Below are 24,199 nucleotides of genomic sequence, written 5' to 3'. Positions count from 1 at the left end.
CACCTCTGCACTGTTAGGCGGGCATGCTAACTGTGCTGCCAATGATGGAACATTGCTAACTTATTTGAAGAGTGTGTGTCCATTTCCAAGAGCTTCATTTGAAATACAGTATCTTTGAGGATCGCTTTTTTTCCCCGAGATGTCTTGCAAAATTGATCATACTTAAGTTGGTCATAATCAATTATTGAAATCCCTTAGTTGTGATATACGCATTTTAAACTGTGTGTGTGCACGTCATGTATTTTCATAAAAAGTGATTCAAATAGTCTTTTTATATTGATGATGACTGTGAGGAATCTAATTGCATTTCAGCACCCCTAAATATAAATGTCCCAGTTATGTGTTCCGGGGATTGCCCGTGCGTGTTTTGTATTTGTGTCTGTCATCAATCCTCCTCGCTTGAACAGACAAAACACCGACGCCTGAGGCACTGATGTATGTAAAATTAGATGGCTTGTCTGTAATCCTTTTAACAAGGCAAGCGACAGCTCTGTGTGTCTGAGACACAGATGAGGCACGGACAGTTTGTTCTCCTCACTCCTCCAGTATAGTACATCACTACCAACCAGCATCAATTTGAATTGTTTTCATCGCCACATACCAACTTTTCACCAGTAGCCACCATTTGTTTCACACTTGACTACTGAAGTGAAATTCGTGGCCGGGTCGACCTATTAAATGTCACGGAGGCAATCTTTACACTGCGTAGTTATAAGATAAGAAAGATGTTCTCTTGCTGTATCACATTACTGTTGAACAGGTGGAGCTGTGCTTCCATCCGAAAACTGGAGATTTAGTTCAAAAGGATGTTTTCAGCTCTTATGGTACAGTATATGATACGGTATAATCAAATAAATTCTTCTTGATTATATTCCAAAGGAGAACATTTCGGTTCCATGCGATGGCATCTTTAAAAAAAAAAAAATCAAACTGTGTTTTTCCCCCTAATAAATAAACTCTGGTTAGAATCGATGAATGTTCCTTGGGCGTTTCAATTTGCAACGTATGTTATGTATACGCACTGTACGATGCATTTCAATAGAGGTTTCATAATACACTACATGTTGTGTGTGTGATAATTCATAATTAAAAAAAAAGAACTATAAGTCCGGTAAATAGAACAAGACTCGTTATATTTGAACTGATCTGCGTATTTCCACAAAATGATAAAGGCGGTGAGAAAGACCTTTCAAATGCATTTTGAAATGTTTTCGCAGCCAACTCTTTACAAGTCACCAACCTGGTGCATCCTTGGTTGAAGCCAGTTCACAAAAACAACATCCAGGCATTCAGTGCGTTCTCAGTTTGTCTGGACTTTCAGTGGAACAGGACTTGGGCTGCGACTTCAGAGGTTTCACAAGATCACCAACACATAAAAACGGACAAAAATTTGAATTGGGAAATGGCATATGCCTCTTGGCTGACCTCAGAACACTTGTAGAATCCCCCCAGAAGCGCTGGATGAAGTGGCTGGAAGAATAGATGTTCCTTTTTTAGGCTGCCACTAATGCAAATCGATCCCGCGTAAGAGAAAGAAAATAGTTTGATGGTTCGGGACAAGCCATTTGGGTTCATCTCCGTTTCTTCAGTCTGGTCTACTCTTTCTCTTGAGAAATACTTCACTGCTTAGCTTAATTAAAGGGGATAATTATCTAGTTCATTCTCAGCTAGCAGTAAAGTATATTAGATTTCCAAGAGACAATGTAGAATAATGTTAGCAATACAATCATAGGAGTCGGATGAATATTTTCATATTTCTTATGTAATCTTTCTGGGTCTGTCAGTCAGTGGCAAGGACAAAGGGGGAAATAGATCGCAACTGCTGAGTTACGTTATTTCTTCTCTGGGCTTTCTTCTTTTTGTTAGAAAGCCATTGCAACTCAATTAATATTAACGGTCAGTGACGCGCATATAAGTCAAACAATCCGGTGACCTTAAAAGCAATTTACACCCTTTTTCTTTACTGTCCACTGCTGCACTACCACCTTTCAGACGTCCTCCAGGGGCCAGATTAGTATCTGCTAAAACGGTATTTTATATCAATTACAATTTTAGATTACCCAAGAGAAAAGATGTTAAGCTTTCATTATTGAGTAGAATGTGGAGCCTCCGGCAAGTGAACAGTTCAATAATTGGCCCTTGTATTTGCAGTTTCAACTTGCTGGTTCCGGAAGGCTTGTTGAAGTGCTACATAATGAAAATCCAATTAGAAATATGCCCACCCCATTGCGGTTTTATCGAACCACATCAAGAACACAGTATATTTTACTGTATGTACTTTTCACGAACTATTCAAAAGCTCATTGAGTGTGACTGCAGACAGAAACTTTGGAAACTGGAAACAGGATTTTGGTGGTCAGCGACTTGGAGGATCCTGTAAAAGATAACAATGGACTCACACAGGAGAAATTGATGGCAATGGGGAAACTGCTCTGTGTCTACAGTATGGTACCTTGTTGTCAATCTTTCTCTGCTTGGAGTTGCTAATACTGGCTACTTTTTTCACGTTTCCTCACAGGTGTTGCCAGCCATTCTTCAGAAGCATTGCTGTATCTTCCCAAACAGGAATGCAGGTAATAACCTCCCAAAAATAGATCCTCCCTCCAAAGCACATTCGTTCTGGTGATGCGACAATAAGAACAATTTCATGTGTTGTCATGGGTAGTGATGGACAATGAATCGAAATTTAATTGTAATTTCTATCTTGGCTTCTCACAAAGATTAGAAGAAAAATAATGAATGTGCCGACCGACCGGCGCGGTGTGCTTGCAAGTTGTCTGATGTTGCCCTGAATGCATCATGTTGCTTGCACGCGGCAAACGTTTACTCTGCCCTTCTTGAGTGTTCTTTAAACTGTTTAAGGACACCCCAATTGGTTTATTGCAAAACTGAACACACAGCAGAAATAATTACACACATTGGATATTGAAATGCAACACGTGCTTTGTTAAAAAATAACAAGTGCGAATGCTGAAGTCAATGTCAAATATCATTGACATGCTCACGACTACCGGTAGTGGTAATCCTTCAAATAATGAATAGACATACACAAATGGTGTAGGAACACATGCATACTTGTCAAAAGCAGATATTTTTAATTATCTGTGAAAAATGAGTTATTTTAAGAGGGCTCAGTCGCAACTTGCTTCAACTACTCTTATCTCGTTGTGTGTACTCCATGGAGGAAGGATGGGTACCATTCATGTTTGAACTGGTTCAGTTCTGATTCTGAGTCTGTTTCATACCGTAACTCAACGGTATCAATTTTTGGCACTTTTTGTCAACATGTGTGTGTGCGTGTGTGTGATAAATACACATACAGTATAGGTGTTAGTTGCTAGTAATTTAACGATCGTGATGGGCTTCTTCACATTGTTACAGGTGTGAAGAGTTTGCTGATGAGAGTGAAGTAAAAGGAGAGTGAAGTAAAAGGAGATATACTTTGGTACATGACTGCAGTCCTCCTAATAATATAGGCCTACTTTTCGACTGCAGTGATTCTGATTGCATGCGGCTCTTCCTTCCTGCAAACAAAACCTCTCTTTAGTTGGTAATATGCAACACAATGTGTCTGTGCGTTGGTTTGCTCATTGATTTGAATTGTGGCTGTATTATCATCACAGCAATATCTGCCCCTGACGAAAGTTTTTTTTTATTCCCACTGTTGTTTTTCTGTGGATGACAGAATTTCTGAACTGATGTTTTCTACCTCGAAGCTTTGGTGTATGCACATAGCATTCTCTGACATGACACGAAGGCCGACGAATAGGTTGCGACAACCTTGCCGGGGGAGCCTTGGAATCTTGCTGTGAATTGAGGTTTTAAAGCTTTAAAACGGTGAAAGTAAACTTGGCTGAGAGTTTGAAAGGTTGAATTGAACTTTTGATGAAATAACTGCAATCAACGATATCATTGCATGTATGGGAAAACATATTTGATTTGGTCAAATTAGTTTGCCTCCAGTCATCACAATTATCTCCGCATCCTGTTTTTATAAAACACCTTACATATGAGTCACTCTCAGTTTAAAACGCTGTCACTTTTTCCACATCATAAACACAGTTCGAGGAATGGTGATTAGAGTATCTAGCGTTGAGTCAGACTTTGGCTCTCATTAACCCTGTCAGGCACAGCAGTTACTACAGTGGACATCTTGTCATGTTATCAGATTACAGGGTGTAATGACATGCATTGGAAAATGTCATGAATAACTGAAGAGCAGCAAAAGGAATTCGCCCAAAAATAACAGCAACAATATTGTTATTGCAACCGAGTTAGTTGATGAATTTGAAATTAAGTGTGTGCTCACGGCTATTCAATTGAATAAAAGGCGCCCTCTCCTGGGCGGTTTTTGATGACTAATACAAACACATCACTTGGAAAGAAAAAGAACAATCTCCTGAATTTGCTTGACACCTCTAATTCTCATCTATTTGTCATATTCATAAGCTTGTGCAAAGAAACTGTGGTGATGAGGCTTATCATCATCGTACACGCTCTGATATCAGTGTGTTCCTCCACTTCAGTTCATCCTCTGCTCTAGTGAGCACTCAGCATTTCCAGACAGGCAATTCAGAATATTTTTCTTTAGAGACATTAATTAGTGCGTTAGTATTTTATCATTCTTTCACTACTTGTCTGTGCTGAATATCTAGTTGCGTCCCGGTTGTGTGTGTGTGTGTGCGCACGCGTGTATATATATATATATATATATATATATATATATATATATAAATTTTTTTTTTTTTACAGCATTTTATAATGTCCAACCAACTGCTGAGTTTTGGAGGGAAGCCTTTGTATCATATTGGCATTTTTGGGGAATTCACAGTTTAGCATTCACAACATTACTGCACCTTGCATGAGTGATCGACTGTGAAAAACGCATGTCCATTTTTGTCTTTTTTTTTCCAAACTTTAACGTTAATGGGATGCCTGAAGCACGCCTATAATGTAAAAAATAAATAAATGAGAAAAATGAACATAAGTGTTTTCTCACACGACAGTGACACTATAGCCATCGTTTCCATCATGCGCTACGACCCTTTCCAATTGCAAAGTTGGAAATGTTGCTATTTTTATTTTTTTGGAGTGTTTTAAACATTTTCAACAGTCATCAAATAATGAAACATGTTTTGTGTGATGGTAGGTCGAGGACCCCAAAAAGCAGGGAAGCTGGAGGAGCAGGGTGGCCTCATCAAAATATATTAACAAAAATACTTGCAGGAGTACACGGGAAAAAACTGATTGAAGTATACAAAAAGTCCCGAAAACCACAGGAAACCAAAGTAACAAAAAATCTGTGGCAGAAACAAACCATGACAGGTGCACACAGAAGCACACAATGAACCAACAAACACTGAGAGAACCCAGAGAACTAAATACAAGCACAGTGATGAGACAACAAGAAACACCTGGACAAGAGACAAAGTGTTGAGGGAGCTGATTGGTTCAACACAAGGGACACGCATGACGAGAACAGGTGAAGACAAAAAGGTCACAAGGGAACAAAATCGAATGTAATCTAAACAAAAACATAACAGGAGCTTGTGTATGACATCAAGTATACTTCAATGGAGAACATTAGGATTCAAGTGAAATTTCTTGATAAAACTCATGTCAAATAGCCACTGAAAATTCCCCTAACCTCTTGACGACAAGAGAAACTGCATCAGTTCAATGGTTCCTCTCCCAGACTTTGTCTTCCTTATCAATGCTTTGCATGTTCTGTCTCCGTTTGTTCATCTCACTCGGTAAATCTTCCTGACACAAGATTGAATCAGCAGCCTCTCTCTGAGCTTCTGTAATTAGTGGTCACTTTTATGTCTCACCGTGTTCAATCTCAGTGATAATCATTCATTTGTTACATTTTTATTGTGAATATTCTGAACCCCAGATGAACTCATAGATGATGTCCTTATCCGTCTTTATAAATAGTCAGAATCAGAAGCATCTTTCTTGACCAAGTATGTAAAAACACACAAGAAATGGATCTCCGGTAGTCGTAGCCACACTCGTATTGCAGACTAAGCAACCATAACAAAAAGAAAAAAGACGTAAGTCTAAGTACAGAGTCTTTATGTAACGTAAGGGTACCATTCGTGGTGTAGTTCCAAACAATGGCAGCTGTGCAAATGACACCGAGAATCATCAAGCAAAAATAAAGTGACCAGTAGTGCGGTTATAGGGTACAATGACTGCAGTGCAGGTGATCCTTGTGTCTTGCGCCTGTAATGGGCAGAATTTTTCACAGCCCCGCTTTGTTCAGCGGAGAGATCGGTGCTGTTGAACGGTCTGCAGCTGGATGGATATAAGGCTCGAGGAGCCGACGATGAGAAGAAAGGAGCGTTAGCGCGGAGCGCCGATGTGGATTTGGAACTGGGAGTCACGGCTTGGAGTTTGAAGCGGATTACGTGGGACAGGAGAAGGGAACTAATCTCTTTTCGTCAATGGACGCTGCAGCTTTGTGTTTGCTTTCAAAACTTAGCTTGTAGCAGACGTGTGCACATTCTGAGCATGACGTCTCTGACCCACTGGTGAAAGGACACTTTGATCCTCTCCTCTTTCATCTGTAACTGCTTCAGACAACAAAGTGTATGCAGAAAAATGGTGAAGATTGCACGACTGTCTGTGTCCTATGTGTTGTGTTGTGTTATTTTTGTTATTTTGACTTCAAAATGGCGCAGCGCGAGTGGCTGCCTTTCCAGCACCTCCTATATTTTGTTGTTCTTTCATAACTTTGCTGCTGTGAATTGGGAATTTCTCCATTGCGAGACTAATAAAGTAAAGAAATAAACTTTTCTCATCTTATCTTATCCATAGAATTTCCACACAATTTAAGGTGACCAGTAGTGCACTAATTATGATACCACGAAGAATGTTATGCGAAATGATGTAATGTAGAACCGAATTGCTCGCCACAGGAGTTCAACAAAAGACGTACCACAGGAAGCACAATAAATTTGAAGTATAATATGTGTCATGGACATCGAGGTTAACAGACAAGTATCACCGCATGATGTGAAAAACAGAGCTGTTCCATTTAAATTGAACAGATTTTGAGTCATTTGTGTGGTATGGACTTCCGCTGAACTCTCAAGCGCGGTAGGTGATAATGAGTGCTGCACTATCTCTCCTTCTCAGGCCTTGTGCCCAATACTCTTTACCCCACCCTCTCCTGTACTCTCTCCCTGAAGAACCCTCCAGCACGATCAAAGAAGATCCATTAAACTGTTACAAGTGAGCTTAGCCTTGCAACACACCTCTGTCTTGCTGTGAATGATCGGTTGCACAACCAAAGTGATTGCAATCAAATAGATTGCAAAAGCATTGTGTAGTGCTCACCTGCCATGTATATATCTGAAAGTCTATAGTGCATTTAGATATTTTGTTGTAGAAGTGTGAGTCTTGTCAACAATAATTGGTGCAAGATGTTTTCAGTATTCAGTTGCAATCTGTCCTCGTTATTTGTGAGATTGAATGAGATCGCATTGCTTCGAATTGGCTTTACAAGAGTTGGCCTGGGGCAGCACGGTGATCAACTGGTGAGCACGTCCGCCTCACAGTGCAGAGGTGCAGGGTTCGATTCCGGCTCCGGCCTTCCTGTGTGGAGTTTGCATGTTCTCCCTGTGCCTGTGTGGGTTTTCTCTGTGTACTCCGGTTTCCTCCCACAAAAACATATATACATACATACATATCTATGTTGTCCCTAGGTCTGATTGTGAGTGCCAATGGTTGTTTGTCTATGTTTGCCCTGATATGGGCTGGAAACCACCTCAGGGTGTACCCTGGTTACTGCCCGAAGACAGCTGGGACAGGCGCCATCATACCCGCGACCCTTGTAAGGATAAAGTGGATCGGAAAATGGATGGGTGGATGGAGTTAGCCTGCGCCCCTTGTCAGGGTAAAGCGGTTCAGATAATGGAGATTGCTCGATCTATTGATCGATCTATCTATTTATCAATATATACACATACCCGTGACCTTTATGAGTATAAGGGGATAACAAGATGGATATACCTGAATGTGTGTGTGTGTATATATATATATATATATATATAGAGAGAGAGAGAGAGAGAGAGAGAGAGAGAGAGAGAGAGAGAGTGCTGTCCTGTGAAAAACACATACGTATGTCCGAAACACGAACACAAATATACAGGAAACACATTACACATATATTGTGTTTTATAATTTTACATCTACCTGAAATAAGTAAAGTGTGTGGTAAAACATTTGACAAACCTCAAGGGTCTGGATCCATTCAAATGAAGGAGAATGAACTTTGAATTCAAGACTGTCGCCAATGTATCCTGTTGTTGATTCAGACTCATAAAAGGAACCGACTGTGAGCAGCAAAACGGCTGTGTGCAGTTAAAATATATTCATAGTGCTTAGTTGACGTCCTCGACAGCGTTACCTGCTCAGGACAGCAAAAATGTGAGTGTAATTCTTCTTGTATGTCCCAGTGGGGACTCCTGTCAGTGAAAAGCACCATGTCTGGCGGGGTGACACCTGCTGCGTGTGGTTTGTTTGCCTTGGTTTGTCACTGATAAAATGAGTAATCTTGGAATAAAGCGTTGATTTCCTGCAGTTGCGCTTTTGCTTATTTAATGATGAAGGGTGTTCAGAGGGAATGGGAAAAATGGGAGATACAGTATTTTAACCATGTTTTTGACTGGTATTTGTCGAGGTGTTGACAAATTTGCAATCATCTCTGCTTCCTACTGTCCTTCCGTCATCATGGCTTCAATTTATTCACAGTTTAGTTGTGCTCTCGTCAATTCACTATTCACTGCTTGTGCATGTCATGCCACTCCGATGTTGAAAGCGCGATGAATGGCATCCTGACACACAAAACTACCACTTGAATGAGGCACTGCTGCGCAGGATTGAGATACAGAAGACACAGGGGATGGCAGATGAAGCAGTTTCAAAGGATTTGTTTTAATATGTAATTTCATATGTGCATCAATCAAGTGATCCTAATCCAGTCATTTTTGAGTTCATGAAATACAAATAATATTTATTGCAAGTTTTCGTAATGGTGCTAGTCTGGTCTTGAAAAAGCCCCCAACTCGCCGCAGTGTTTGCTTCTTGTCTGTGTGGAACGCTGTTAGAAGAATCTATGAGCAAAAATGTATCATGTTTAAAGTTTCATTTATTTGGGCACATCGAAGCGTTTGGGTGCATATCCAGCACCCCCAAATGCCTACACACAAAGGCGCCGGCCACTTGGCCGGAGGGCTGTTGAAGTCCATGATTAGCACGTCAATATAGGTGGGCGATCATGGGGGAGAAGGCGAAACTCGGTCACAAAAGGGGAATGAATAATTCGGGAACAGCGGTTGAGCAACAAAAGACGAGTTGAGAACACCCGTCGCGCCCAGACAACATTGACCATCCGCAAAGTCTACAGCATGCTAATTCGATGTAGACCAGCCAGAAAAGGCGCCAATGTACTGGTGGTTCGAGGTTGAAAAACAGGTAACCAATCACTACTGAGGTGCCCGACCGGGGGTGCGGCATGCAAATATTGGGGGCAGTGTTTTTCTTGTATTTTGCATATGTTACAATAAAATGTGGAACTCGCGGAGACGGGACTTGGAGTGTGATCGCGGAGCAACAACCGTCGTTCGCTCTCAGAGGTCCGCTCCCGCCGATATTGAAGACAATTTTCCTGTGTGCCGAGTCGTTCCTTTAACTTTGTCCGAGAAAATCTCTGACAAACGCCTCCCAAATATATTCTCTATTGTAGAATTTAGCTTAATCAATAAAAGGAAATGGGAAAGAGGAGCCTTCTGTGTAAAGAATGAAGTCCCGATTTGTCTTGAAGTCCACCAAAAGACAGAAGACCAACTACAGCGATCATAGCTGTCAGTACTCTCACACAGAGACATTAATGACTGTAGATAAATTCAGCAGTAGGACTGCAAATTACAAAGTAGAACAGAATGCTACTTGTAGAAAGACGATTTGCCAATTAAAGTGACAAAGCAGGAATTTTGCTCGTTGTAGGTAAACAGACAGCCAGAAATATGCCCGGTGGTGTGGAGCCCTTGAAATACCAAGGGCTCAGAGAGGAACCGGAGAGAACCTGGAAGGTAAAGGTGACAGTCGTGCCTGTGGTGGTCGGAGCACTCGGGGCACTGACCCCCAAACTAGATGAGTGGTTGCAACAGATCCAGGGAACACCATCAGACATCTCAGTCCAGAAATGTGCAGTCCTGGGAACAGCAAGGATACTGCGCAGAACCCTCAAGCTTCCTGGCCTCTGGTAGAGGACCCGGGCTGAATGAGGGACGGACACCACCCGAGGGGGGGTGAGACGAGGAATTTTATCTATAGATAGATAGATAGATAGATAGATAGATAGATAGATAGATAGATAGATAGATAGATAGATAGATAGATAGATAGATAGATAGATAGATAGATAGATAGATAGATAGATAGATAGATAGATAGATAGATAGATAGATAGATAGATAGATAGATAGATAGATAGATAGATAGATAGATAGATAGATAGATAGACAGACAGACATATTTGGAGAGTGAGTGAGAGATAGAGCAAGAGAGCGTGATTGATAATATAGTAGAAAATAATATATTAACAACATGATAAAAACAATTTGCAAAGATGTCTTCACTGTTTTATGAACACTGTGGTGTGCAAAACTGGCAGACACAGCTGTGGCAAATGGAGTGCACATTAGCAGCAAGTAGTAACGCAGGATGCATGCTGTTGCAGTATGATCCAGTGAAATGATAGCAAACAGCATTCTCTGTGCCACGGGTAGACAAGTCCTTAGCAGCCTAACAGCTTAGAGGGAAAATCTGTTGCACAGTCTGGATGTGAGGGAATTGCAGAATGGTTGAAAATATATAGCAATGTTTCTTTCTTCACTGGCCTTTCTGATCTCAATCATCCCATCCATTTTCTCCTGCTTATCCTGCTCAAGGTCACAAGTGAGCCGGAATCTATCCAAGCTGTCCTTGTGTGAGAGGCTGGGTCTAATCACCTGTCAAGCGCAGAGCACAATTAGACAACCATTCAAACTCGTGGACAACTTACATAGTGTCTTCAGTTAAACTAACACGATTTGGGTGTGAGAAATTGGAGTACCTGGAGAAACTATCCACACCCCACGCAGAAAACCTTGAACCATTACTGTAAGGCAGACGCCCCATGCTCTGCATGCCTCTCTGACCATTTCACTGACCATTTTCTTTTGTTTGGGTTTGCCTATCAGGTCATTGTCATTTCATAGCAGAATCACATGTTTTACAACTCCATTCAACGCTACTGTAATGTAGTTGAATATAGATGATTGCTGCACGCCTTGAGGGATCAGCCAAACAAGGCCACCAATCAGCCTTCAAAATTATCACGACAAAAACCCTTGGCGCATCGTGATAGGTCACCAATAACAAGCACGAATCGACATATTCCTTTTTTCAAGGAGACAGAAAATGAGGACATCTACCCTAGTTATTTGAATTCATGACCGAGTCATCTGTTTTTGTTTAACATTATAAAAAAAAGTCTTGCAATTATTTCTTACTGTTGCTAGCTGCGAGCTGTCTGTGAAAAGCCTTTGCAAATCCCTTTGGCTGCGTAGGTTGAGTAAAGTGCAGATTTTTCACTTCAGGCACAAAGAAGCTTCATAAAATAGAGATTAGGACCCTGTAAAGTCGTTTCTGTGATTTGTTTCCATCCAAATCATCCATTATCTAAACCACTTTATCCTCACGAGGGTTGTGGGCGTGCTGGAGCCGATCTCCCAACTGATTTTGGACAGCAGGCGGGGTACACCCTGAACTGGTTGCCAGCCAATAGCAGGGCACACATAGACAAGCAACCGTTTGCGCGGAGCGATTACACCGAGGGACAATTTAGAGTGATTAACCTCACTTGCATGTTTTTAGATTGTGGGAGGAAACTGGCGTACCCGGAGAAAACCCACGCAGGCACAGGGAGAACGCACAAATGCCACAAGGAAGGCTGGAGCCGGAATGGAACCCTGCACCTCTGCACTGTGAAGCCGACACGTTAATCAGTCGACCGCCCCATATATATTTTATATTTATGATATGATATTCTTGTTCGCGTGTACAACCTTCTTCTTTCGTCCGAGCGTGTTGCCGTCGCTTGCGATCAAAGATGGCCAACCTGTTGCGCATGCCAGATCTGCACCTGCTTTGAACATAGGTTTTTGTATTCTATGAGTTGACCGCTAGAGGGCAGTGGATTTTATACACTTGAGTACCCCCTTTTTTTATTTGATTTTATATCAAAATAGAAATTCTGCTTTATTTTAGAGAGCATTTTGTTTTTGTTTTGAGCAAGTGTTGCCTCTTATCTTTGACTCATTGGAAAAAAAATTGTAGCCTTTCAGATTTTTATTTGAGTAGCCCCGCTCGATAATATGATCATATTTCTTCATTTTTCCTTCAGATTTTGCATAAATATTCTTTTACTGCAGGTCATGCAATATTCTCTATTCATGAAAGTAATGCATGGCCTATTTAATTTTCTGCACCAGCAACCCATTCATTTGCCTATTAGTTTAACTGGAGCTTGCTTTCATTCAAGGTGACATCTTATCTCTCCCTTCAGTCTGCATCACAGAGATTATGCAAGCCTCCACTCTAAGAGTCTGAACTCCATGTGAAATAAAATACAGGTTTCAGCCGTACTTCTTTTTAACCGGGGATCACAACACTTGTTCACTGACCTAGAGCTAAAATGTGGCTTCCACTGTTGTGCACGGAGGCCTTATTGTGTGAATTTAACTTTGGATTTTGAAAAGGTAGAGGCCTTTGTCAGGAAGTGACTTCTACTTCTGTCTCTGAAAGAATTGTGCCGCGCGATTGTGTAATGGCTGTGTGAAATGCTATGAATCAATCCTACTTTTTGTGAAATGCTATCAATCACTCTTGCTTTTCTGCAAGAAATCTTCAAGTCTTCAGCAAGTCCCAAATACACTCATGTAATGTATGAAACTTCTGAAGGCAATATACATTCATTTTACAACTGGTTCTCTGAGTGTGACTCATTGTTTTATACTCGGAACAACTTCATTTGTCAGTTTTTGTTTCAACTGACAGTAGGACTTACAGGCAAATCTCTTAAGTTTTCATGTCTTAAGTCAAGTCCTAAGTCTTTAACTCTCACGTTCTATGGCAGCACTGCTGATTGTACAGTACACACAGACTAATGGCATCCCTCTTTGCTCCTGTTAAAATAGAGTCCATGACAGTAGACTGTAATTGTCAGCCTTTGGGGGTAGGGGGGGGGGGGGGTGGATCAGACCCCTTTCTATGTGTGTGTGTTGGTTTCAGAATGTTATGTGTTGGTTTTGGAATGTTGTCTAGATTTTAAATTTCTGAGCAGGGGTCGATGTTAGGCTCATTTTATTATGCAGTTTGAGTCTATAAATGTAGCGTCTGATTCTCAACTTATCACTGGGACCATGAGATGGTGCTGTACTCCAAAAGGACAAGCTTGATGCCATGATTAACTACATGATATATAGTATCCGAAGCTCACAATGCTTGTGGTATTAAGTCATGCCTCACCTCAATCTCACCATCTGACACACGGCACTGAAGAAGCTGTCACTGCAGACAAGAGACAATTCAAATATGTTACAGACAGCAGCATAAAAAGCGTTCATAGCCATTTCTTTCCCAGTAATACTGTTGAGCCACTCTCACTCTGTTTCTTGATTACCTACACTACAGTATACATGTGTATAAACGGAGCCAGTTTTACTCCAGTCTGCATGACTGAAAGGTTGAATCTCCTGGTCGAAGTAAACAGCTACACAGTTGATTTAAATCAGTTTCGCTGCCCCTGAAGCTTCTGGAAGACTGTGTACTGGCATATGGGAGCAAACCAAGGACCCATAAAGCATTCAATCTGTGTGCCATCACAATGCATCAGGCTGCTGTCTCGGCCCAGCAACCAATCACACTAGCGGACTGTTTAGGGAGGTGTTAGCAGCCTGCCCAAACACTACAAGGTCAATACTCACAGGCTGGGAGGCCGAATTTAAACGCACTCCCAAATCACTGTTTGGAGCGATGACAAAAACAAGACCACAGAGGTGAAGTGTGCAGGCTCATTTATTTTCAAGACAGTATTATTTTGTTTCTTTTTGTCCTCAGACACCGTGACAGTTTTTGTCAACAGGATGACACAAAAACGATCCGTCTTATTTTTACCAAACATTCTAAATTGTCCCTAGGTGTGAGTGTGAGTGTGAATGGTTGTTCGTTTCTGTGTGCCCTGCGATTGGCTGGCAACCGATTCAGGGTGTCCCCCGCCTACTGCCCGAAGACAGCTGGGATAGGCTCCAGCACCCCCCGCGACCCTAGTGAGGATCAAGCGGCTCGGAAGATGAATGAATGAATGAATTTTGTGTGAACATTTAGACTAGTAAAGAATAAATGTGGAACATTTCAAATGTATGTCTTTCAAAATTACTAACAAACTTGACTCCTTTGGTGGAATTTCAGATCAATGTCTAGTTATTTGTTAAAATATAGTTAAATAATAATAAATAATAGTTAAAAAATGTCTATTTTTTTTCCAAGATGGCGCCAGAGTAGGCAGCCTTCGGCAAGTGCTCTTCAAGAGCCTTGCTTTTTTGTTCTTTTTTGCTGTTTTTGTCTTTTGTTTTGTCACATGTTGTTTGTTGTTTCATTGTGTGGACTGTTTTCAGCGCTTTTTAGCCACGACATTCGCCAAAGGAGCAGTATCTGTGCTTGGTGGTTGCGCCTTCTCGGCAGCACGCCTGTACCAGCACAGATTTTGATTGGGAGGAATGTCGGCGCCATTGACTGTCGGTGCTGGACAGACATGGGGCGCTTGTGTTTTTTGCGCCAGTAATGGGCAGCATTTTTCACAACCCCGATTTGTTCAGTCCCTATGTCAGCGCTGTTGGACAGTTGGCGTTGGTGCGGCTGGATGGATGGCCGCTGAAGTTGAGGATGAGGAGAGAGGAGCGTTGGCGAAGAGCGCCGATGCGTATTTGGAATCGTGAGTCGCCGCTTGGAATTGAAATGGATTTCCATGGGACAGGAGAAGTGAACCAATCTCTTTTTTCGTCAATGGATGCTACAGCTTCTTGTTGACTTTGAAACTTAGCTTGTAGCCGACGTGTGCACATTTTGAGCATGACGTCTCTGATCCACTGGTTAAAGGACACTTTGATTCTTCTCTCCTCTTTCATCTCAAACAGCTTCAAACAACAAAGCGTGTGACGGAAAAGTGGTTAGGACTGCACGACTGTCCGTGTTTTATGTTATGTGTTGTTGTGTTTATTATTTTACTTTGTTAACTGTTTTGTAAAGCGCTTTGTTACAGCTGCCGCTGTTGTGAAAGCGCTATATAAATCAGCATGTATTGTATTGTATTGTATTTGGATGTGCCAATATTTATGAGTAATAATAAAATAACGTATGAAATATTCAGTACCGGGTAATATTTTATATTTTTCTTATTTTTTTAAACACTCATTAAAGTTGTTCCAATTATATTTAGATTAATACACCATAATCCTGTTCAGACACATTATCTTATTTATAATTTATTGGGTTTTGACCACACATTATTTTTAAAGAGTGCTGCACGAGCCACTTGCAAAACTGCGGCCATTGATCAGAGCAGGGACAGAGACGGTGAATATCTTGTCATGTAAAAAGCTGCATTATTGTCTAAAGTAGTCAAATGAAGTTGGCGATTACCGAGTTATATGATTCTGATAATAGAGAAACAAATCCTGCGCGCTTGTAGTTTTTAGTCACTTAAGGCCCTATGTTCATCCCCAGGGGAAATGTAGAGAAAAGCACATTCAAACTCTGCCCACGGGTGGAATTTCCTTTCTCAGGTATTTTGCTTAGCTTTGCAAAGGTAGAAATGGATGTAGTTGATCGTTTGTGCCTTTCTGGGATCGAAGTTGTCTTTTCCCGGCTAATCCTAGCAGCGTCCCTTATTTGCATCAAAATCAAGGCACAGGACACCCGAGTATGTCATGCTTGACATTGCAGGAACAAAAATAGACGCACTGGGGTCTGTGCGTGAATTGGCAGGTAAACTGCAAGTTCTCCCCTTGCGGAAGATATAGTGGGCAATTGGAGACCACCTGGCACCCCCGACGTGCATCTGTGTTTGCCTCCCCAACCCCTGCAATAGTGACGGGTGTGCTGTTAAATTATTTTTGAGATGATAATGATCATAATCCGCAAAGTTGATTTCTTTCTTCAATGATTCAGAGGGATTGTCCCATGCCGTTGTCATATTTCTGAATGAAATGACAGCCAATGACATCAACCATGCACGCCCGCGTAGCACAGAATTGTTGTGTCTGCGTCTTGCTCAAATACACTAAAATCGCACTATGTGCGCCATGAGTTAAATCTGCTTTCGGTATGTCTAAAATCTAGTCTACCTTTTGGAAGTAAATTTGCAAATGCACCGGGGGGCGCAGCAGGAACGCCCACTGATGCGTTGCGCTTCTCCCAAATTCACAAACAACTGGTCTAGTTCAGTTGTCGTCACTGTCATGCAATGATCGTGACAATGCAGCCGTTTTTACACTGCTGCAAACTACTTTCTATTGCATGGTTCGAAGGCGAGGCAAAGCCGCGCGTCGGAATGGCCAGATGGGCGCACGACAGCCCCAAACATGTGACTTTAGACTACCACAGGCATTAAAATCAAGTACCGCCGGTTTTTATGCCGAGTGCACGGGCGCCAGACTACCGAAGGAAGGCACTCAATATCTTTCCCTAACTTTTACCTGATGTTAGAATAACTTTTCTTGTATTTGAATGTCCTGGGCTTACTTAGCAATAGAAATCATCTACTGCCTCTACCCCACAGTGAAGGGATTTAGGAGATGGTTTAGGTGTAGAGAGTTATTCTCGGCAGAACACACTCTAACACATCATCCCCTGCCAGGTTTTTTGTAACGGAACAAGCTTCCATGCAAGAGAACAAGAGGATGCTAGCTGCAATTCTTCCATGTTGGCTACCGGTCTAAAAAAAAAAAAAGAATGGAAAAAAATAAAAGAGAAACAGGGGAGTGGACAAGAACTGAAAATTGCTGGCTTGGTTGCGAAAGTTTGTCGTCAGGAAAAAAACTCTCGGTTCTGGTAGCGTGGATCTGTTTCTCCTGGGAAACGTGATAAAACACACCACATTTCACAGCATGCTACACCTCGGTAATGTGCCTTTTCCAAATCATTGCTTTTCTTCAGGATCACCTCTGCTCTTGCTCTTATCATTGACTTCTTCTTCTGCAGTCATTTCGTATATTCTTTTTTAAGATGGCTTTTTTGAACAGTGAAAAGGATTTCTTTTATATCTCACGTTCCCCATGTTTTCCGTCATACATTGTTGAGACTCTTTTTGCCTCTTTAAATGAAATGTAACCATTCTTTTCATGCCAACACCTTTACGTATGGGGGAGATCTTGAGTTTGGTTCAAGCTGATAGATAGATAGATAGATAGATAGATAGATAGATAGATAGATAGATAGATAGATAGATAGATAGATAGATAGATAGATAGATAGATAGATAGATAGATAGATAGATAGATAGATAGATAGATAGATAGATAGATAGACAGATAGATAGATAGAGAATCAAATACTTTTATAGTGCTGCATTCCATAATGTATCCCAAATCTCATATATTGCGCCCCCCCCCCCCCCTCCCCGAGGAAAGATTTGAATTGAAGGACAATGATCTTATGACCGAATGGCTATTGTTTCTTTGAGAGTGCCAGCAATGTGTGGAAGATGTGAGTTGTCGATTGCAGCCATCCAAAATATGAAATTGAAGGATTATGGTAAATCCTAGCAGTCGGGAAATTGGTGGCCTGATGTGAGGGATTTTAATCTGAAAAATTCTGTTTTTCTTTTTTTTTTTTTTTTTTACAATGTCATCCACTCAAGGTATGTGTCCTTACGTTTTCATCCTCCCTCAACTTTAGTCTTTGAGCCATGCCTGAAAAGGTCAGTCCTGTCCTCACTTCTCAAACCTTTTTGTTTGCTTTGGATGAGATTAGCCCTAAATCTAAAGTTTTTTTTTTTTAATTGTGCTGTGATAATTTGGTATGCAAGCAGAGAACATATGGCAGGCGGAAGGGAGTGCAAGAAGGAGATGAGTTGTTTTTGGCTTGCAGCATTTTGGAATCTCAAAATGTAATCACTGGAAAACATGTCTTATTGTGGAACACTTAAGAATGTTCAAGTACAATGTGAAGGTTACATTTACGGCCTCCTTGGTTCGTTTGCAGCCTGCAACTGACAAACGAGTGAGTCCTAATATTATAGTCAAACGAAGAAACAAAAAAGGACTGGAGACCTCGCCTCAAAGGAAAATAAATGGGGTCGACGCCCGACCAACCCAAATCACGTACGGTGGCTGCCAAGTAGTTATTCATGGCTAAACTGCAAATGTGTACGTGGGCAGGCTGTGCAAACGCTTGCATTTTCATGCTTTCCACCTCATCACTTGTTGAGGTTGTTTGTTGTATTCCCTTGTTTGACGGCACACCTTGCACAATGGTGTCCTCCACGTCGCTCTGGAGAAACCACCACCAAAGACATAGGAAGGATCTTTTCATTGCTTTGTTTACTCATTCTTCTTTCATTCGTTGGCACATTCTGTTTACTTCAACTTGCAAACTCGAGTTTGAAAGAAAAGCTGGCTTCTGATTGCCTGCAGCCGCCCACATTTCCACTGCTTCTGATGGAGCAAATATGGTCGCATTTGGGCACATAATATCACGATTCTTTTCCCCTTTTTTAATGACGAGTTTTCTTTGTGTATTCTGGCTTCCTCTCACATTCCAAAGAACACCCATGTTGCATTTATATTGACTCTTATGAGTCTAGAATCTAGATGATGTATAGGTGTATATGTGAGCGTGTGTAGCCTGCACTTGGTTGGCCACCGGCTCAGAGTGTCTGTGCCTGTCAACCTAAGTGGCTGGAATATGCTCCAGCTGTGTTTCAAAAATGGATTGAGGTTGAGCCTGTGATGAGGACAGTGGGCTGATTAATTGTCAAACCTAATTGTATTTGATCATAAAATAAATTCCGAGTTCTCATTTTCCATATCGATGTGAATGTTTAAGTTTCGAATATAATGATTTTATCTGCATACATTTCTAGGCTTCATAAAAGCTCTGAGAATGCAATTAAAAACTCAGAGTAAGGGCCAGGAGGACGGTTAAGATAAACCAGGCATGTAATAATCTGATCTAAGGGTGGAAAAATTGACTGAAATTCATTAAGATTCAGCACGATGCCCACCTCTGATCATAGCTTTGTCGGTTACTTTTTGTTCGTATCGAATGATACATTTGTTCACAAAGAAAATGACAGTTAGAGAGACTTAGTAGGCAGCAGGAAGATTTTTGATTCATCTCACTTTTCTTAGACTTTCTTTGCAGAAGCGCAGCATTATTGATTCAACTCTGAATTCACAACGTTACCCTGTTTCCAAGACTGACTTTTCAAAACCATGTCTCAGGAACAGAGAGCTGACCTCGTGAAGACACAGGTGCACAGTTTCAAATTTTAGGATCGGAATTAGATCCTGCGTGTGTTTTTTGTTGTTGTTGTGCTACTTGATCATCGGTTTGGAAACAATGACCACTTTTTCTTCTTTCAATAATACATGTTTTACAGCCAGAGTTATTAGGTTGGTCATTTCCAAGTACGTAGTATGTTGCCTTTCGTGGGGCAAAGGAACATCATAGGTCTAGAAAATGGACGGATGGAAAGATGCATGAATGGATATTTATTGCGGAAGTATGGCAGTGGGCTGCTCCATCTCCAACCAAAGGCGTCTGACAATGAAACAATGATCTTAGTTTATTTTCGACATTTATATGAACGTTAACGTCCCATTTTTGATGCACTTTTGGTCACACTGAATTATAAATTTGTTGACCAAGAAAGTCCTCATCGATAGATGCACACACTCCCAGTCTTACCGAGGCAGCAGGGAGACTTTGATTTGTTCCTCTTGTTCTTAGAGCTTCTTCGCCAAAGCACTGCATTATTGATTGAACCCCGAGTTCCCATTTCCCATTTCCGAGACCGACTTTTCACAACAGTTTCCCAGGAACAGGGAGCTGACCTTGTGAAGTCAAGTCAAGTACAACTTTATTGTCAAATGTGATACAGATGAAATTTCTTCCCTCTCAAGACAACATGCAATAAGAGGAGCTAGTGCGGGTGCCCGCGCCGCCATCAAAAAAAGTGTGTGTGAAGGCACGTGAGTTGAAGGTGCAAGATATGATTCACATCTTGTGTGCATTTCCTTTTGTTTTCTATTTTCAACTCCCACCATATGTTTTCTTCATTCCCTATAATTATTATTTTACCACCCACGTTATTTTTCTGAAAAGCATATCCTTTTGTGCAAGGGCAAAGGAACAAAATAGGTGACATGCAGTGTTGAATGACTACTGTGGAAATAATGTAAAAAGAATGCATGTGCCCGTCACGGATTAATGTAGTTGGGGTGAAGACAGCATCACTGTCAGACTCATAGTCATTGTACATAACACTCTTTGGCAAGATTACAATGATTATTGAGATGAGATACAGACGTTGCTCAGATTAAGATTTAAGACTGAGGATCAAAAAAGATTAGAATGCAAAACTTTCTATCCTGGGGTTATTTAGCAAAAATTTTCTATTTTCCTATTGTCTCATTTTGAAATAACAAGGCTGCAAATAAAACATTATTTCTGTTAACCTCATGAACAAGGATTCACAACCATGGTGTCATCAGAGATCATCAGAAGTACCATTGAAAGTTATTCAGTTTCCAAGGTTTGGAGCAACATATGCCGTCATCCCTGGAACCACATTCTGCACGTTACAACAGCATGGATTTGTAGTAAAATCAGGTACTCGACTGCCTGCAGTCCAGACGTGTCTCCACTTGAAAACGTGCCGCACAACGCAACTACAAGTTGTACATCAAGCAAGAATGGGAAAAAATTGCACCAACAAAGCTTCAACATTTAGTGTCCTCAGTTCCCAAATGCTTATTCAATGTTGAATGGAAACACAATGATAAATATCCCCCTGTGCCAGCTTTTGAAGAACATTTTGCAGGCATCAAATTCAAAATGAGTGAATATTTACAGAAATAACTATGAAGTTCATCAGTTTGACTGTTAAATATCTAGTCTTTGTCGTGTATTTAATTGAATATAGGTTGAAAACGATTTGCAAAACATTGATTGTGTTCTGTTTATGTTTAAGTTTTAACTTCATTGGAATTGGGGTTTCTATAAGTTTGGTCATCTATTTATGCCAACGACATAATGGCAGGAAGAAAAATTAAATGCGCTACCATTAGTTGGCCCAAGGTCCAATAAACCAGCACACAGACCCGCTGCCTTTCGTACAAAATAATTCAGGACTTTCTGCAAGTACATCAGCTCTGTTTTCAACTAAACAGGCCGAGAGTTTCCACTAAGTAAATTTGTGAGTAAATTGAGACAAAATCACGATGATTTTGTTATTCATACTTTTTGTGACATTTTTGTTTGATGTTGGTCAGTGAGATTTTTTTTTTGTAATGCAAAACGGGTGCCTTTGCTCAATAAATGACTGGGAAGCATGATCCTAGAACATAAATGAATTCTGCATGAACGTTTTGAATCAGTCCCAAAAAAGGAATTACTGTCTGTTACTGTGTTTTGGCATTGTGTGCGCTCTTGGTCGAGAGTCAGATCAGATTGCTCACAGTTCCATGTTATCCGGCATGATCCTCATGTCATCATGTTTTCCTCCGTTGGAAAACAGCTCACGAGTCGGCAAATATTAACAAGATTATCTGATGTTAGCAACCCAGACAAGTTTTGCTTTAAAGCACAGGATTAGCAGCAACACAATGGTTTGATGTGTGGCTGCAAACAAACGTGTGCTTGGGTTTCCGGGAGCCTGGGTTTTGCAGTCAAAGGCAAATTACAGAATGACATGCTAGTGTTTATGACTAAGTACATTAATATCCCTTGTGACAAGCTTAATTTTAAACAAACACGCTGAATGAAAATCCATCTCAAGAGCCTCTGTGTTTATGTGATCGATCACCTTTCACTGTGGGGCAGATGCATGTTCCGCCTGTATTTGCTTTTTAAATCTCATCAAAGCAATGTGTACGTGGCTATGCTGCATTAGGCCCTCCATAATTTTATGTATGAGCACTTTGTTTTAATTGTCCTCAGAGCGTCGCGTGCAACCTCTAATTTGTCTTTTTGCCACTTCACCAGATGCAAGGCTGAGCATGTGGAGGCAGAATTTTCCTGCATAATAATGACTCACTTGGTGACTTGCGGAGTGAAATTGGAGTGTTTAGGGGAATTCTTCTTTTTTTAATTTTTATTTTGATTGATTGATCAGACTTCACTGGTGTATATCAAGAATAACAAGATTTATATTTTTACATCTATGTCCTTAATTATTTCGATGGATAGTTGATTAATACTGGTTGTCTGGTATTTAGACTTTAAACCACATACTAGATTGTTATATGAAATAGCAACACTCGCACTGTGTCGATATAATCAGAATTATATGATCTTTTATTGAGACCAGTAGTCTCCGAATGTTCACTTAATTGCAACTCTGCAGACACTCCAGCTCGTAAACAGGCACTGATATCGATACTGTCCTTCACCGAGTCTACAGCTTGTTGCACAAATGTTCAGTATTTCTTAAATTCAATAATGTTCTGATTACCGTATTTTCCACACTATAAGGCGCTTCGGAGTGTAAGGCGCACCATCAATCAACGGCCTGTTTTAAAACTTTTCATTATAAGGCACATAGAAGCCACAATAGTGGGTTATGCATCCACTAGATGGAAATAGATCACAATACAATACATTACAGCTTTATTTATATAGAGCTTTCACAATCACTGCAGCTGTAACAATGCGCTTTACAGAACATTTAAAACACTCCATCCAAGGAATCAAGTATTGATCCATATATATGGCGCATCGGATTATAAGGTGCATTGAATGATTTTAGGTGTGCTTTATAGTGCGAAAAATGCGGTAGGTTTGAAATCATAAAAAAGTATGCCTATTTCTGTACTCATAAATACAGAGTTATTGCTGTTTATTCACAACGGGAACTCATCTTGCCTCTCTGGATTCAGAAGAGCAACGGCTCCACTCTGAGCCCCTCCCAGATGACTCACCTGTTAGGTGCCTGGCACCATTGGCAACTTTAGAGTGGAAGAGCGTTCAACCTCTCTGGAGAAGACTGGTACCAGAACCCCAAGCTGTGTGTAAAGGTGAGCCTGACTATATCTCATCGGACCTTCTCAACCTTGCACACGAGCTCAGGCTTCTTTCCTGCCAGAGAGGTGACATTCCGCATCTGTAGCGCGAGCTTCCTCTGCCCACACTCAGCTCTCTACGCACCTGAGCTCCTTGCCACGTTCCACAGGTAGTGAGTCTATGGGAAGGGGGCCCCGTTGCCTCTTCGGACTGTGCCCGGCTGGACCCCATGGGTGCAGGTCTGGTCACAAGGCACTCGGCAATGAGCCCCACCTTCATCCCTGACTCCAGAGGGGAGCCCCGTTGACCCGTGTCCGGGCGAGGGAATTTGAGGTTCAAAGGTTTCAGTCATCATAGGAAGTCTATGAGCCATACATTGTCTGGTCCTTCATCAAGGATTTGTTTGTCATGGGTGACCCGGCCAGGTCCATATAGCCCAAGATATCTTATCTCCTAGGATCTTTGGGACACACTAAGCTGTCTGCCATGATAAGGTCATGGCTCAGGGATGGGGGTGTCATGGTCCAAAAATTTAAATTTGGTCATGATAGCCATGTCAACTAATGGAAAGGTTTTCCTTTTTAGTTTCAAATAACTAACTTCATGGATCCCTCCCCGTACACAAACCAATGGCAGGGTGTTCTTGTGGAACAATTTTAAATTACAGACATAAATGTTGTCATACCAGCTTCAATCCAGCCCTGAATTAACCTGGGTATTTTAATATTTCATCTCTCTTGCTAGGACGCTCTCTTACTGATTGACGAGCAGCGAGTTAACAAAGGCATTGATAACACTGCCCAACTGTTTTCTTTTGTTTTTTTTACTTTCTGCTTAATAGTTCAATTTAATGCTCATTTGA

At 41.1% G+C, this 24,199-nt stretch overlaps 1 protein-coding gene across 7 annotated transcripts in view; it reads left to right on the top strand.

Annotated features, from left to right (window-relative positions):
- The window catches only part of dlgap2a (discs, large (Drosophila) homolog-associated protein 2a), a 139,729-nt gene that overhangs the window by 3,526 nt on the left and 112,004 nt on the right, over positions 1-24,199 (top strand). For all 7 annotated transcript variants that reach the window (XM_052086837.1, XM_052086838.1, XM_052086836.1 and 4 more), the window contains one exon: positions 2,519-2,573. In XM_052086837.1, coding sequence (XP_051942797.1) covers positions 2,519-2,573 — 55 coding nt within the window. The remainder of the gene's footprint in view (positions 1-2,518; positions 2,574-24,199) is intronic.

This window comes from Hippocampus zosterae, chromosome 14 (assembly GCF_025434085.1).
Source record: "Hippocampus zosterae strain Florida chromosome 14, ASM2543408v3, whole genome shotgun sequence".
In the NCBI taxonomy this organism is placed as follows: domain Eukaryota; kingdom Metazoa; phylum Chordata; class Actinopteri; order Syngnathiformes; family Syngnathidae; genus Hippocampus; species Hippocampus zosterae.
Note: the sequence above shows the minus strand (reverse complement) of the source record. Positions and strands in the feature narration are given on the sequence as shown.